Consider the following 13,940-nt stretch of genomic DNA (forward strand, 5'->3'; position numbering starts at 1 on the left):
GTTGTTAAATTTACAAATTTTTATTAAAAATATACATATTAGTAGTATTTTATAGATTTTAAAACGCTGGGCTATTTTATGCTGGCGTTATATTAAGCAGCTTTAGTGCTGTACATATTAATAAACAAAATATTGATAACAAATAGGCATATGGAAAAACATAAAAAATTGCAAAATAAAAAGGAAAATAATGACAAAAACTTGCAAATATTACTTCAAGTGCTAACAATCGGTAACGATAACTTAAGGTCACTGGAATTTAGCTCATGCAATTTTAGCATTTCTGGAGACCAACGTTGGATCATTATCATTGGAAAGACCAATGGTGAGACCATGATCATCCATGATTAGCTCATCCTCATCCTGTTCGATATTCTCTAGCTGCTTTTGACGTTTCAGGCGCAGCTCAAACACCTTGCTTATGGCATCGCGAAAGCAAATAAAATTATAATCAATAATTCCCTGACGATTAAAGTTCTCCTCGCGCAATATGCAGACGAGTGCCAAGAACTTGTTCACTTCACGCAGATAGAGTATTGTATTATTATTTAGCTTAATGAGACTAGAACTTCCACTATCAAAGGCAGTTTCCTCAGAGCTGTAAATACAGAGTTTCATTAGTTTAATTATGGATTACACCACAGACACTTACCTATATATGCTGGATAGATCAATGACCATATCGATCATATCACAGCAGAGCTCGTACGTTTGCATATCAACTGGTGAGGAATCCGTAGCTATATAAATCTTCGAAACCACATCAAAGAGGAACGCTTTCTCAATGCCCGAATTCTGTCAAGTGAGGGAGAATTTATTACAAGTCGTTCTCAATAAAACTCACGCCACACTTACGGGTATGAATATATTGAGCAGATTCTCCAGGGTAGGCAGTTGTGGTATTAGCTTTTGTACAACCTTTGAGAATGCCTCAAATATAGAATGATCGTAAATAGAAGTTAGATGATAACTTAAATGAATTTGTCCTAAATTCGCTTCGCTCAGATCATCCGATGAACGCTGGTGTATATCACGCTGTGACTCCATTTTGGAATCATCACTAATGCCATCCACCTGTGAGAATTATAACAGCTGTGAGAATTGTTTACTGATAACAACAACATATAATAACTTGCCTTGTGTATGAAAACCTCGAATTTGATATTTGGATTCACTTTATGCGCCTTGACAACTGTATTTTTCAGCTTGGTTAACGCCTCGTTGTAGTCATCCTTGGCATCGATGACAAAGACGAGCGCTCCACAGCCGCCAAAGATCATATCCGAATCGAATGTAGGCTCTATAAAATCAATTTGGCCTGGAAAGTCCCAGATTTGAAACTGAACAAAGCTGGAGTTGTTAATATCATCCTTAACGATTTTGCTTGTAGATTCAAGGAAGAGCGTTTCATTCGGTGACATTTTATGGAAGACAACTTTCTGTATGGAACTCTTTCCCGAACGTCGTAGGCCCATCAGCAATATGCGTGGCTTGGTCTCGCTGCTGCTTGACGTGTTCGGTTCCATGTCCATATCATCCTGATCCAGGGCGCCATAACCGAAGTCCTTCGGAAAGGCGTTCACATCTTCGTAGCTCTAAAACATAAAGAGATAGTTGAACTTTAATAAATGTTGATATCAAAAGGGCGTAATATCTAGTTAGACAAAGCGCTGCGCAGTGGCTTAAAGCAGATACTAGTAAAGTATAAAAATATTACTGTTACACTGCTAGAGAAGTATTAAGTTGATTAGTTATGGTCACGCGTTTATTTAGTTTATTGTTTTTATTTATTATTGTTTAAAAACACGTTGGCCTGCGCTGAGCTTATAGGGCTTCTTTCGTTACTCACCATTGTGCCTTTGGTAAAGTTCAGGGCTGCGTTTACATGCAGCTAGTTTGAAGCCGAAAGGCGTGTAAAAAAGCCAAACAAAGTAAATTATTTATAATTTTAACAAGAATAACACAAAACTTTGTCTTATCGCGTAAAAGGTGTGTACATAATAGCTGCATATAAACAGCTGTTCCAAACAGTGTGTGCACACCTGTCGCGATTTTTTTGATATTTGCGGCATATGGTCACACTTTATACAATAATAGCTAAGCTCGGTGCTAGTTTTTGTTAAATTTGTTAATTAAACTTGTTATGGCGGCGCGTGGTTTATTGTTAATGGGTCAGTGCATGCCCTGCATAAAACAGAATGCATCAAAAATACGCATACGCCGCATGGAATTGGACAAAAACCTGAACATGGTTTGTTGTTGTACTTGGCCGGGCATGGGACAGCATGGAATTAATGTTTTGCTATACGATTACAGTATTTTAAAAAGGATACATTCTTTTTTGCCCACGATCCACAGAAGCTTTGCAAAACCGGCGATGTAGTGCTCATACGTGAGCTGCCCGAGCGCATGACACGGCTCATAACACACGCCGTGGAAAAAGTCGTCTATCCACTTGGTGACATAACCGATCCGTTGACGGGCAAAAAGGTGGTGGTGGGCAAATACCGTGAAGATATTGAAATGGCCAATCAGCTGTTTGGCAAGTCGGCAAAGGCTTTCGACTATGACAAGGCGCCAGCGCGTGGACGCCTGGAGGGCAGCAAGGACTTTACACACGTTGAAACCTATATTAAGTATCATGAAGATGGCAAGGAGCAGCCACATGCCGTGTAGTGTAGTCTTTACCAAGTAAAAGCAATACAAAACTAAATACTAAATGTATTTTTTTATTTTATTTTAAAATTGTCGATAAATGTTAATGCTTGGTTTATTTTAGCTACTGTTCATCATCAAGTCGTCCATCAAGCGTGCCATAAATTAAAAATTGTTAACTAATCACAATCTCTTACAATGCTAAAGTTGTACTGGAGTATAGGGTTGGCAACATGCGCATTGTCATCGCAAAGTTTTTGCTGCAAGAAGTAAAGAAGTTAATTATAATGAACGCAGGAGTTAGAGCTGTGTGCCTACTTGTTCCAGATCAGTGCTGGCGCGCAGCATAAACTCGCGCAAAAAGTAACCACGTGTGGGCATATCCAAGGCGAGTATCAGCTTATTGTTGCCCTGTTGCTTGAGCACCTTGAGCCAGCTACTGGGCGCGGCTTCATCCTCATCCTCGGCAAGCTGTGCACCTGCGCTTGACTTGGACGGCTGTTCATCGTTGCAAATGGACCACTGCAGCGGCTTGTTGGCGCTGTAAGGGCATAAATAACATTAAACGCTTTACGCTTGTGACATTGAGACTTACCTAAAGTGCAGCTCCAGGCTAGCTGCGTGCAAATAACGCGACACTGGCACTACGTAGCTTAAATTCAGCGAGCTACCAGTGCTGGGACAAAACTGCGCCTCATCTATGCTGTGATTGAATTGTGCTGCCAGCACACAGCTTGAGATGCTCCAACAGTCCAATGGCAGCGGCAGCGGCACAGCTGTGCTTGTATCCGCTTTGCCCACAGGCGCATCTTGCTCCACTTCGGTGGAGTATTGCTTGGACTTGGCAGCTGTATTATGTGAGCTCTTGCCGTGATAAACACGTGGCGCAGGCGCAGCTGCAGGCACAGCTAAATGGGCACTATCGTTGTTATGCGTTTGGGACTGCAAAACGGGCATGTCTACATCCTGCTCCTGCTCGGCGGACTGCAGCTGCTCCTCAGCATGCGGCTGCTGCACATTGGCATCCAGATTGTCTGCAGCAGCAGGCGCTGCAGGCAGCTCCTCATAGCAGGCAGACTGTGTTAGATAAAAAAAGGAATGAAGCGTTTAAAAAGTTGAAAGTTTTTTATATTTTACTTGACAATTGTCATTGGTGGACTCAGCGCCAGTGCATTCCGGCGCATGTCCAAACAGCGGCGTGCGCAAACTTTTGTGCTTAATCCATTCCAGACTACGCTGATTGGCCGAACGTCTGCCTACGCTGGAGTCACGCAAACCCGCATACTCAAAGCCAAAGAGCGCTGTTATGGGATTATCCACCGACTCGGACTCATTGGTGTTGCTTAAATTCTGCAAATCCAGCGCATCAGCATTATCCTTGCTGGCGCCGCTGCTATTACGCACTGTAACAGGCGCTGGCAGGTCTAAGGAGACGCTGGGCACAGCACGAGATTGCTCTGTGCTCACTTTGTTGGTGGTCAAGGCGAGATTGGCTGTGGGCGGTGAAACAGTTTTGTAGACATTATAGATGGCAGCATCGCCAGCATTGAGCTTGCGTATGGCTTGACCAGCGACAGGCGGCGAGCTTTCCACCACAGTGCTGGCAATGGTGCCGACGACAACGATATGCTCATCTAGCTTGCGTGGTGGCTGCAGTTGCTCGCGCTCACGCAGCTGCGCGTCAATGTCAATGGAATTGTTTTCAAAATCTTGCGACAAGTGCAGACCAGCTGGCGGCTCCGAAGAGCTGGCGGCTACTGCTGAGCTGGAGGAGCCATTGTAGTTATGATTGTGGTGCGTCAAGTTTTTGTTGCGCAGCTTTTGTGCCACGCCTACATTGCTGCTAACCTGACGCAGCACTTCCTGCGGCAGCGGCCATTTGGACTTGTTGGTTTTGCTGCTTAGCGTCTTGTTGTTGTTGTTGCTGGTGCGTGGTGCTGTGGTGGTAATGCGACTGTGTAGCTTGGGCAGCGGCAGCTGCAGCAGCGGATTGCTCATGACAGCGCTCAGCTCCTGCTGCTGCTCCTCCTCCGGCGGCGCTGACAATGGTAGCTCCTCCTCAGCACGCCAAGCCGGCGGACGTGTAGTGCTGCTGGCATAATAAACGCTCGGCAGCAACAGATGCGTGCGATTGCGAAATAGATTATGCAAATTGAACTGCAGCTCATCCACAGCGCTGGCGCGGCTTTCAGTTCGAAAGTGCGGATGAGCCTCCAGATGCTGTTGCTGCTTGTTGTGCTCCACAAAGTACAAAGTGCTAACAGCAGCCAAGCTGGAAAAGAGAAGCAGCAGCATTAAATAAAAGTCGTTAATTGTGGAGTTTGACCTACCAGGCAGCCATAACTATGATGAGCAGAAAGATGAGTATCTGCAGCAGACGACTGGAGCAGATCTCGTAGCCATCGCTGCGCTGCGCTGTGTGCGGCAAACGCAGCGACGCTGTCGACGGCGGCAGCAGGCAGCGTGGCTCCAGCAAATCCTTGGCGCGCAGCTGTTGACTATGCAGATTATTGTTGGCACGCTCCAGATGCTCAATGCGCGTCTCCAGCGAGCCGGTCATTTTGCAAAGCTCCTTCACTGCGCCTATGTTCTCCATCAATATGCGATCCTAATTTATCAAATGATATAATTAATAAAAATGTAACATTCAAATCCGTTTTAAATTTAATTTATGTTGATTTAGATATTTACTTACTCAATCTGAATTTGAATTACTTAGGCATTCTTAACGATTCTTTTCAATCTGAATTTGAATTACTCAGAATTAGCATTAGAATTCAAACAATAAATTCAGTTTGTATTAAATCCGCTCATAATAAAAATTCAAATTGAATTTTAAAAATGGAATTAGCTCAATATCAAAATAATTTATTAAGAGAAGAGAATAATTTATTAAGAAAGTAATTCAAATTCAGCTTGAAAAAATTAATTCTTTCTGAATCTAAGTCGATTCATTCTGAATTCTTTCCTATCTTTGTACTACTCCTCACCTTGTTGACGAGCAGAAAATTCTCTATGACATTGCCATTGGGCAGGACGACGCTGCCAGCCTCTTGCACTGCATCTGGTATAACCTCGCGCACCTCCTGGGCTATAACTCCGGTGTCCACAATCTCACGCGTATCGCTCTCTCTGCGCAGTCCGGAATGCACTGCAAACTCCGGCTCATAGCGATAGCGCACGATGCGTATTTTGCACATGTTGCGCAGCTGATCTGAGGTGTCCAGTTCGGCAATTTCCTGCTTGGCGCGACTGTCGCTGGGCTGCACTATGTGGCCGGATACCTTCAGATTGCCATGCACTACCAAACTCTCATCGGGTCGATCTGTATTGATGCCCACGCGTCCAGTATGACAAATGGAATCGTGCGTCATGCCGCGCTGCCAGCAAAGATCCACATCGGATTCGAATTGTCCCGGATTGGAGGCGCGCACTATGATGCGTTCGCTGCCGTGGCTAACAACTGGAAAATGGCCGGAGGCGGTGTGCACATGCAAACCCACTATAAGCTGAAAGAAACGCTGCTCGGGATTGGGGCGACCCTTTTTGCGCATATTGTTGTTGGTCGTCTCCGAGAAATGCAAGCGACCCACTGTAATCTTGCTAACAATATGGCTCTGGAGATCGATACTGCAATGCTTATTAGTTAGTAACGCTTTGGGAGCAGCTGCAGCATTTGCACTTACGGTACGGGATAGAATGGCTTCTTGGAGCGATCGGATTGGGACTGCTCAACGCGTATGGTCTGATTGGGCGCCTCGAACTTAACGCCATAGAAATGCAAATGGAAGGATTTGATCTTCTCCAGCCCGGACGGTGTCTTCACGAACTTCGCATCGCCCTGCAGACGCGCATGGCACGTGACCTGAAAGTGATTCTTCTTCTGGCAGACATACGCATCATCCGAGACGCTGAAATTGAAACCCTTGTCCGCATCGACGCGATAATAAATGACGTTAAGCTCCTGCAGACTCTGGTCGCAGAGCTTGTGCCAGTTCTCCATTTGAAATGGATTGAAGCGTATGCATTGCGTTAGGGCTGGATCACCAGCTTCACTGCCGGAGCCCGCATTGGTTTGACTGCCATTGGTTTGGCCATCCAAGCTGTTGTCCGCCTGCGAGTTGATGCCGGACAGCGCGGGCGATACGGAGGCGGAGCAGTGTGTGGAATGCGCGGGTGTCTTGACTGGCTCCAGTTCGAGCGGTGGCGGCGGCTGCGCATGCACTTGGGCCAGCGAGTGTTGTGAGCTGCGCAGCGGACTCATCAGCAAACCCGCATCCGCATGTTTGGGCGCAAAATCCGGACAGTCCAGCTGTGTGGACAACTTGCGTTTGCGCGACAGCGAATGCACCGGCGTGGAGGGCGTGGAGCTGCGATTCAGCGACAGCTGACTGGTGCCAATGACTTGCACACGATCGCCCAAGCCCAAGCTGGAGGTCAGCATGCAGTTGCCAATGGCGTTGAGACTCTGATAGCTGCCACTTGTGTACAAGCCCGTATCGTAGTGTTGATACTGCAGCTCCTGTTGCAGTTGCTGCTGTTGTGGCAGCAACTGTTGCTCACAGAGCAAGTTGCTGGCGTTCATAATCAAACCTTCGTGCTTGACACGCACATCCTGCGTTGGGGCGACAAACTGATGCTGCTGTAGATGATGTTGATGTTGCTGTTGCTGCTGCTGCTGCTGATGTTGTCCCTGTACTTGTGCTGGCGCTGTGAATTGCAGCTCTGACGGCAAATGTTGCTGCTGTTGCTGTTGCATGTTAACCAAGCCCGTGTAGATCATTTCACGGCTGGCCAGCGGCACGCCCACCACATGCGATTCGCCCAGCGGACTGTAGGCGGGCTCTGAGCCCGAATCTGGCGGACTCTCCGGCAAATGTGACAGCGGCATGGCCATTGCACTCACGCGTCCCGTTAGCTGTGCATCCAGCACATTCATGGGCGGTGTATGCGGTGACTCCAGCTTTGAAACGCCCATGGGCACGCCCACGCCCACGCCCACTGCTGTGTGCTCCAGCGCATCGTTGTGACTGTGATTGTGGTTGCTGCTGTGCGTTGTCGTTGGATCATCCAGACCTACGCCGGCGGCCTGCATAAAAAGATCGAGCGCCTCATTGTCAATGCCATCCATAAAATCTGGGCGAGCTGTTGGCAAGCAAAGCAATATAATTAATAAAAGAAAAGCATAACATAACAGCAAATGTTATTAACAGCGCAGTGAAATGTTAAACTAATTAATTTAATACGCAGTTGCTATTTATGGCTTTTTATATATTTAAATACTATGAATAAATATGCTATGCTTATAAATAAGAGAGTTTGCATTTATTTTTATTGATAAAGAAATATTTAATTATGCAAATAGTCTGGAATTAATTTAAAGCTGCTTAAAATGCAACTTTTTATTTTTAAACATTCAACTGACTCACACATACTGAATTTAAGGGGCGTTTCAATAACAACAAAACTTATATTTATAAATAAAATATGTATATGATAAACTAAACTAAAAGCGCAAATTGATAAGCGTTAGCCCGAAAATAAAAATTGTCTGTTTGATCGATAAAAGCAACGGGCTTGATGAACGGGCAAACGAATTTTAATGACAACTTCAGTTAAATTATGCAAAACACACACACACACACACACACGCACATAGTTACACTGGTTAACAAATTACCATTGAGCGTCTTGGGATAATCCATGTTAACTTAATTAGCTATAAACAATTTAGGGCTGAAGCCAATTTAACTGTTGCTGCTGCTGCTGCTGTTGGCTACAAGTGTTTTGAGCAGCTTAACTTAAAGTTTAATAAAAATTAACAATTAATAAACAACAACAATTATCTAATGCACATGTGAGCGAGCACGAGAGCGAGCGAGCGGTTGATGCACTTTTCACAGCTCGTTGCACAGTGAAAATGCAACAAAAAACTAAATAAATAAATAAACAATAGCTATGTATGTATTAAACATAAACTATTAGAAACGCGCAGCCTGCAAAAACTAATTGAAAAACAAAACTGATTTTGAAGCTACAGTTATTATTGTTGCAAGTGTTTCTCTTTTTTCGTTGTTGTTGTTGAAATATTATGACAAATGCTTTTGATAGCTATTTAAATATAATAGTCAACTGTTTAGTACTAAATATGTTTTGAGCTGTGATATTTTATCTATATTAAATATTTTCTTTTGTTTTTGCGTTACAACGTCGTTGGCGCTTCGAAATTTCTTTACACTGCCACATGCAAAGAAATTCGAATAGAAATTCAAGCTACAGAGCCTGAAATTATTGATCAAACAAGCAGCAGCAGCAGCAACTAGGCGACATTATTTAGAAATATATGTATTTAGTATATATATAGTAGGCTTAGGCCATAAGCCAAAATTTGTTAAGCATACGCTGTGTGTTGACGGCTGCTACATCAATTTATTTTATATTCATTTGCATCTATTTTGGTTTGGTAATTCGTTTTGCCTTCAATAAAGCGTCGAAGGACAATTAAATATTGTTTTTTTTATTATTAGATAGATGCGCGTTAGTAGTAGTAGGCTTAAACATTGCTCAAAGTTCAATTTTATTTTTAATACTTACACAAATCCGGAAATTCAAAGTCCATGTTCATATCCAATGTTGTTATCCAATAATCCTTTTGCACCACGCTGACATCCTTTAATTTATATATGCAAATCAACTACAGCATCGTACAAATTTGTTGTGCTATATGCATAAATATTAAAATAAACAGAGACATGGAATTTTTTAATTAATCATGATGACGCTCCAATTTCTAATTGCTTTGAAAAATTGCAATTTGACTTAAGTAGCAAGCAACCTGCTCTTATTCCAGGAATATTGACATAAACAATAAAGCGACATATGCACTAATCAGTTTTCATATACTTATATATACTATATGCGGGTTTTTTTTCGTGCATGTTTAATTTTACAAAAAGTATTTAATGACGTTGCAGCTTTTGATGGACACTGGCAATGTTTATCTCGCTGCACTCTGTACCATTGAAATAAGAAAACATATATACACAGTCTGTGCTGTATATATATTAAGCAGATAAACGTTTTGCAAGCTCTATCGGCTATCAGCAGCAAAACAATTGTGTTTTGTTTTGTTTTTGCATAAAACTTGAAACGTGTGCGCTTGAAATTCCAGAATTTTTGTCAAACGTTTTGGAATGATATATGATGCAGCCAGCATTCCTTATATTATATATAGATAAGCTTACTAAGTTTATAGAAACGAGTTTGCGAAAGCGTCAAATGTTCTAAGTTCTTAGCTAGCCACGCAGCGAAGTATGCAACAAAAAATGTGAAGTTTTGCATATCAGATGATTTTTAATTGCGTTTTATTATTATTTGTCAGTCTGTCTGCCTACTTACTTCCTTAAATAACTTTATCTGTGTGTCTTGCTCACATTTTTTCACTGCAGCGTAGTTAAGAAAATGCGCAGAGAATTTTTTATTTGAGTGTACGGCATTTAAATTCCAAATTTGTGCTAATTAATAAATAGAGAGCTATACGAGCCTGAACTGTTAGTTAGTCGTTATTTGCATATTCATAAAGCATTCAAACATTTATAAATTCATACGTAAATATGTACTTTTAGTATTTGATTTTGTTATTCTTCTTCTTATTCTGCTACTTGCCAGCGAGCATCAATATAGCAAAAAAAAAAAGATACGTATTGAATTAAGACTTGGACTGGCTCTCTATAGTAGTTATCGTTGTTGTTGTTGCTGTTGCTGTTGTCGCATTCATTGACGTTGCTGTTGTGTCGTGTTGTCGCAATGATTTTGATTAAATTAACGCTTTGGCTTCAGGCACTCTGTGGGTTTAGCGACTTTAGCTTTCAGATATAAGATACAAAACGCAACTTGCGCTCGCCATTATAATGCTCTATATATTAAAAAATAACTCAAGTGATTTGACTTAGTTTGACGCAACCGAACTTCTGCTAATCCATGATAAGCGCTTAAGTTTTTTTTTTTGGTTTTTTTTTTGCTACTGCCAATCAACAAGAATTTAAATAGGAAAAACACAAGATAAAAACCTGTAGCTAAATTTTGGTAGCGCCGCTGATCAGTGCCGGAAGTTATGATTTACTAGCTGCTGCTGTATTTGTTGTTATTAATATTATTATTGGTCTCAATTGTTTGCAGGGCGCTCATCCTTGAGCTGAAAGCCTCAAGCGCTTAGACGCCTCCAAAGCAAAGCACGAAAAAAAACCGTTTAGCATTTTAATAAAAATAACAACAATAACACTCAACTATAAGCGATCTGTGCGCAAAATTAAGTTATAAATACTGCGAGAAAAAAATAAAAAACTCTCAGGCATAGCTGTTATTTTTGTTAGCTGCGCTAATTGCCGCTGGCATGTGATTTTTAACAACATTTCAATTGTACTTCGTTTCGTTTTTGATTTTTTTTTTGGACATGCTCAGTTGGCCAGAACAGCGTTGATAAGCAGGCTTAAGGAGGAGACCAACCCAACGCATGACTTCAATTTGTCGCAAGTCTGAGCGACAGCAGCAAGAGCAACAAAAACTTTACTAATCAATCTAATTAACACCTCGACTCTAAATTGGCAAACAAATAAAAGAAGCTTGCGACAGCTCAATTGTCAAATTGACAGACTTCTCTGCACCTAAAGATAATTACATTTGCAGATATTTTTAGGACACTGTTATGCTGTTAACATGGCGCTGTTATGTGTGCAAAACTGTTAATACGCTGCTAGATATTGATAAGACTACTTATTAAGTCAAGCTAAGACATTTGGCAACTTATGTTGTTTAACAGCAGCTGTTAATTAACATAGAGACCTCAAAATTAAAAAGTCTACTATAGATAAATCAAAATCACATGCAAGATTGACCACAAAGCAGAGTTGACACATGATTTTAAACGTTTATTGATCATTTAAGGCCACGTATTTTTGTTTGCCCATAAAAATCGAAACTAGCATGAGCGCAGACTGTCTGGAGCTGGCTAACTGGCTTGTCGCTGTTATTAATGTAATTAATAAACATAAATTATAAACAATTAGCATAATGAAGAAATGCATGGAATATTCCCAGTTAGACACAGCAACAGTAACACATTAAACAAAATATAAAAAAGAGAATTATAGAAAAAGAAACTATGCTAAACAGCGGGCAAAGATTTGCGGCACACTCTCGCGTGTTGTTATTATTATTTTTGTCTTTTTTGTTTTACCCCCAAAGCTGTTTTTATTTATAAATGTCTAACTTTATTTTTTTGTGCTTTTATTTTACAAATTATTGCTGCTGTTGCTGCGACGGCGGCGGCGGCAGCAGCTTGGAAACCCAACCAACCGGTTGAATTTTATGTCTCTCGCCAATATACAGACTGAAGTTGTTGTTGCTGTTGCTGCTGTTGCTGCTGTTGCTGCTCTTGCTCTTGATGTGGTTGTTATTGTTGCCATTTTTGTGGGCTATTTGGGATACATTTAACTTTTGCACATGACACAGCCGGAGACAAGCGCGTTGAAGCGCACAGAATACAAAATAACAACAAATAATTATCAAGAGCATAAGAGGGCGCTCGAGATCCGTCTTACGCTAGACAGGTGGGCGAGTAGGTTCATGCTGAAGATGTGCCAGGCACCGATAAACACAGACATATGTATGTAAATACGCACACACACACAGACACAATAACGTGCGTAAATCTATAGATTGTTGCTACATTCTTTTACAGTTGTATTTTAAGTTGTTTTTTTTGAAAGGTAAGCCACACTTAAAGGTCGAATAATGTATTAGTATAAGACTTGATCTCGCTCTCACTCTCACTCTGACAGCTGTCTCGCTTACACGCGCATTGTTTGCATGGATGCTGCGAGAGCTTTTTTCGTTTTTATATTTTTGTTGTTATGGGAGTTGCATTGTTTTTACAATTTACACAAGTTGCAAAAAAATATATACTATACTACAATAGCATGCATTGCAATCAACTCACACACACACACACATACATAGCTAAAACGCTTTTACTTTGGCGCTTGTATTTGCTTTAAGCCTCACTTAAATTTTTGGCCCAAAATTGCAACTATTTGGATTTTAATTTATATTATTGAAACAATCTGTACACTTACACAAATTTTCGTTAGTTTCACTGTAATTGTTAACGTTTTATTATTTTGCGAGTTCACGCTTCGTATACGCGATATATGTACATGCATATACTTGTATATTTATTTGTATTAGTAGCTACTACTGCTATTATTTTTGTTGAGCGCTTCTTTTTGTATTTGCCTCGTGCGTTGTTTTATTTTAGTTTATTTGCTAAGTTATTTATTTTCTCGCACAGCCGCAGCAGCGCGCGCTATCTAAATCAGTTAGAGTGTGGACAGCAACTGAGCGATCAGCCGCTGCGCTGCCGCTCAGATCGCTGCTTAATGAAGCTTAGCTTTGGCTTTGGAGTTGAGAGAGAGCGCGCTCTCTCGCGCTCAACGTGTGCACACACTCTCTCTCGCACACACATGCACACATACATACACTTACAACCTACTTTAAATAATAACTAGCATCAATGCACAGTGGTACTGCTTGTTGGAATTCTGCTGCATTAAGCTTTGCATTTTTGCCACCTGTTAATGACAGCTGTACCACTGTGCAGCGACAACAATGCGCCTTAGCTAAAGCCCCGGCATATTAGCTCTCACGCTCACACAATTATTGGGCACCCGTGCACTGACATAAATCCGGCTTCGTACACATTGCTGAGAACTCTCGAAGTGCATTCCCACCCCCAAAAATCAACATAGATTGTTGCGCCGCCTTATGCTGCAACATTATATTAAAAATATTACATGTGTGTGTGTATGTGTGTGTGCGTGTGGCAGTTAACCCATCAACGCTTAATTTCAACTCTAAATCACATAATGGAGCTAGCTAAGCTATTTGTTTACAAGAAGATTTCTCTGATTGAATTAATACTACATGCGTTGATTTATGTAAATTACACTAATTCATATTACTCAATTTGCTATTTAATATTCATTTGGAGCGCTCATGTTCTCATTGTTCTTCATTCTCAGCGCCAATATAGTATTCAGTTACTTCCAGCAAAATCTTGATATAGTAATCTTTTTAGTTATGTTCGAGTGAACTTAACTTTTGTTTAAACAAACGAGCCCTGTCTGCCTGTGACTTAACAATAACACTTACCAGAATTAAGGCGCTTGTGGTAAATGTTTTAGCTGATGGCGCTAGCTCCAAACGTTGAATTCACATCCTAATTGTGT

General features: G+C 41.5%; 3 protein-coding genes across 4 annotated transcripts; 1 reads left to right on the forward strand and 2 right to left on the reverse strand.

The window, feature by feature from the left end:
• Positions 1-50: 50 nt before the first annotated feature.
• On the reverse strand, positions 51-1,971 carry LOC108596649 (ras-related GTP-binding protein C). The gene is made up of 5 exons (XM_017982629.1): positions 1,850-1,971; positions 1,137-1,595; positions 856-1,074; positions 653-795; positions 51-598 (listed from the first exon to the last, which is right to left on the reverse strand). The coding sequence occupies exons 1-5, from the start codon at positions 1,850-1,852 to the stop codon at positions 265-267; spliced, it is 1,158 nt and encodes a 385-aa protein (XP_017838118.1). The 5' UTR covers positions 1,853-1,971; the 3' UTR covers positions 51-264.
• A 172-nt stretch (positions 1,972-2,143) lies between these two features.
• LOC108597185 (28S ribosomal protein S17, mitochondrial) lies at positions 2,144-2,721 on the forward strand. Its single transcript, XM_017983612.1, has 2 exons — positions 2,144-2,251; positions 2,317-2,721. The coding sequence occupies exons 1-2, from the start codon at positions 2,144-2,146 to the stop codon at positions 2,674-2,676; spliced, it is 468 nt and encodes a 155-aa protein (XP_017839101.1). The 3' UTR covers positions 2,677-2,721.
• Positions 2,722-2,751: 30 nt separating this feature from the next.
• Positions 2,752-12,910, reverse strand: LOC108597184. Of its 2 annotated transcripts, none has more exons than XM_017983610.1 (9): positions 12,789-12,910; positions 9,250-9,375; positions 6,342-7,800; positions 5,646-6,285; positions 4,986-5,263; positions 3,793-4,927; positions 3,251-3,732; positions 2,974-3,196; positions 2,752-2,915 (listed from the first exon to the last, which is right to left on the reverse strand). In XM_017983610.1, exons 2-9 carry the CDS (start codon positions 9,278-9,280, stop codon positions 2,835-2,837), a joined length of 4,329 nt encoding a protein of 1,442 aa, XP_017839099.1. In that variant the 5' UTR covers positions 9,281-9,375; positions 12,789-12,910; the 3' UTR covers positions 2,752-2,834. The 2 variants fall into 2 exon arrangements, with proteins under 2 accessions (XP_017839099.1, XP_017839100.1); XM_017983611.1 differs by having other exon boundaries at positions 9,250-9,325; positions 12,789-12,800.
• Between the last annotated feature and the right edge of the window lie 1,030 nt (positions 12,911-13,940).

The sequence above is a fragment of the Drosophila busckii genome, chromosome 2R (genome assembly GCF_011750605.1).
Source record: "Drosophila busckii strain San Diego stock center, stock number 13000-0081.31 chromosome 2R, ASM1175060v1, whole genome shotgun sequence".
In the NCBI taxonomy this organism is placed as follows: domain Eukaryota; kingdom Metazoa; phylum Arthropoda; class Insecta; order Diptera; family Drosophilidae; genus Drosophila; species Drosophila busckii.

Bases quoted from the DNA above. Each gene is read 5' to 3' on its own strand.
- LOC108596649 (XM_017982629.1), bottom strand. The intron at 796-855 runs GTAAGTGTGGCG...CTCACTTGACAG, and splicing joins TGCTCAATATATTCATACCC to AATTCGGGCATTGAGAAAGC. The intron at 599-652 runs GTAAGTGTCTGT...CTGTATTTACAG, and splicing joins GATCTATCCAGCATATATAG to CTCTGAGGAAACTGCCTTTG.
- LOC108597185 (XM_017983612.1), top strand. From the start codon at position 2,144: ATGGCGGCGCGTGGTTTATTGTTAATGGGTCAGTGCATGCCCTGCATA. The intron at 2,252-2,316 runs GTTTGTTGTTGT...ATACGATTACAG, and splicing joins TGGACAAAAACCTGAACATG to TATTTTAAAAAGGATACATT.
- LOC108597184 (XM_017983610.1), bottom strand. From the start codon at position 9,280: ATGAACATGGACTTTGAATTTCCGGATTTGT. The intron at 7,801-9,249 runs GTAAGTATTAAA...GCTTGCCAACAG, and splicing joins CTTTGAATTTCCGGATTTGT to CTCGCCCAGATTTTATGGAT. The intron at 5,264-5,645 runs GTGAGGAGTAGT...TTGATAAATTAG, and splicing joins ATTTTCTGCTCGTCAACAAG to GATCGCATATTGATGGAGAA.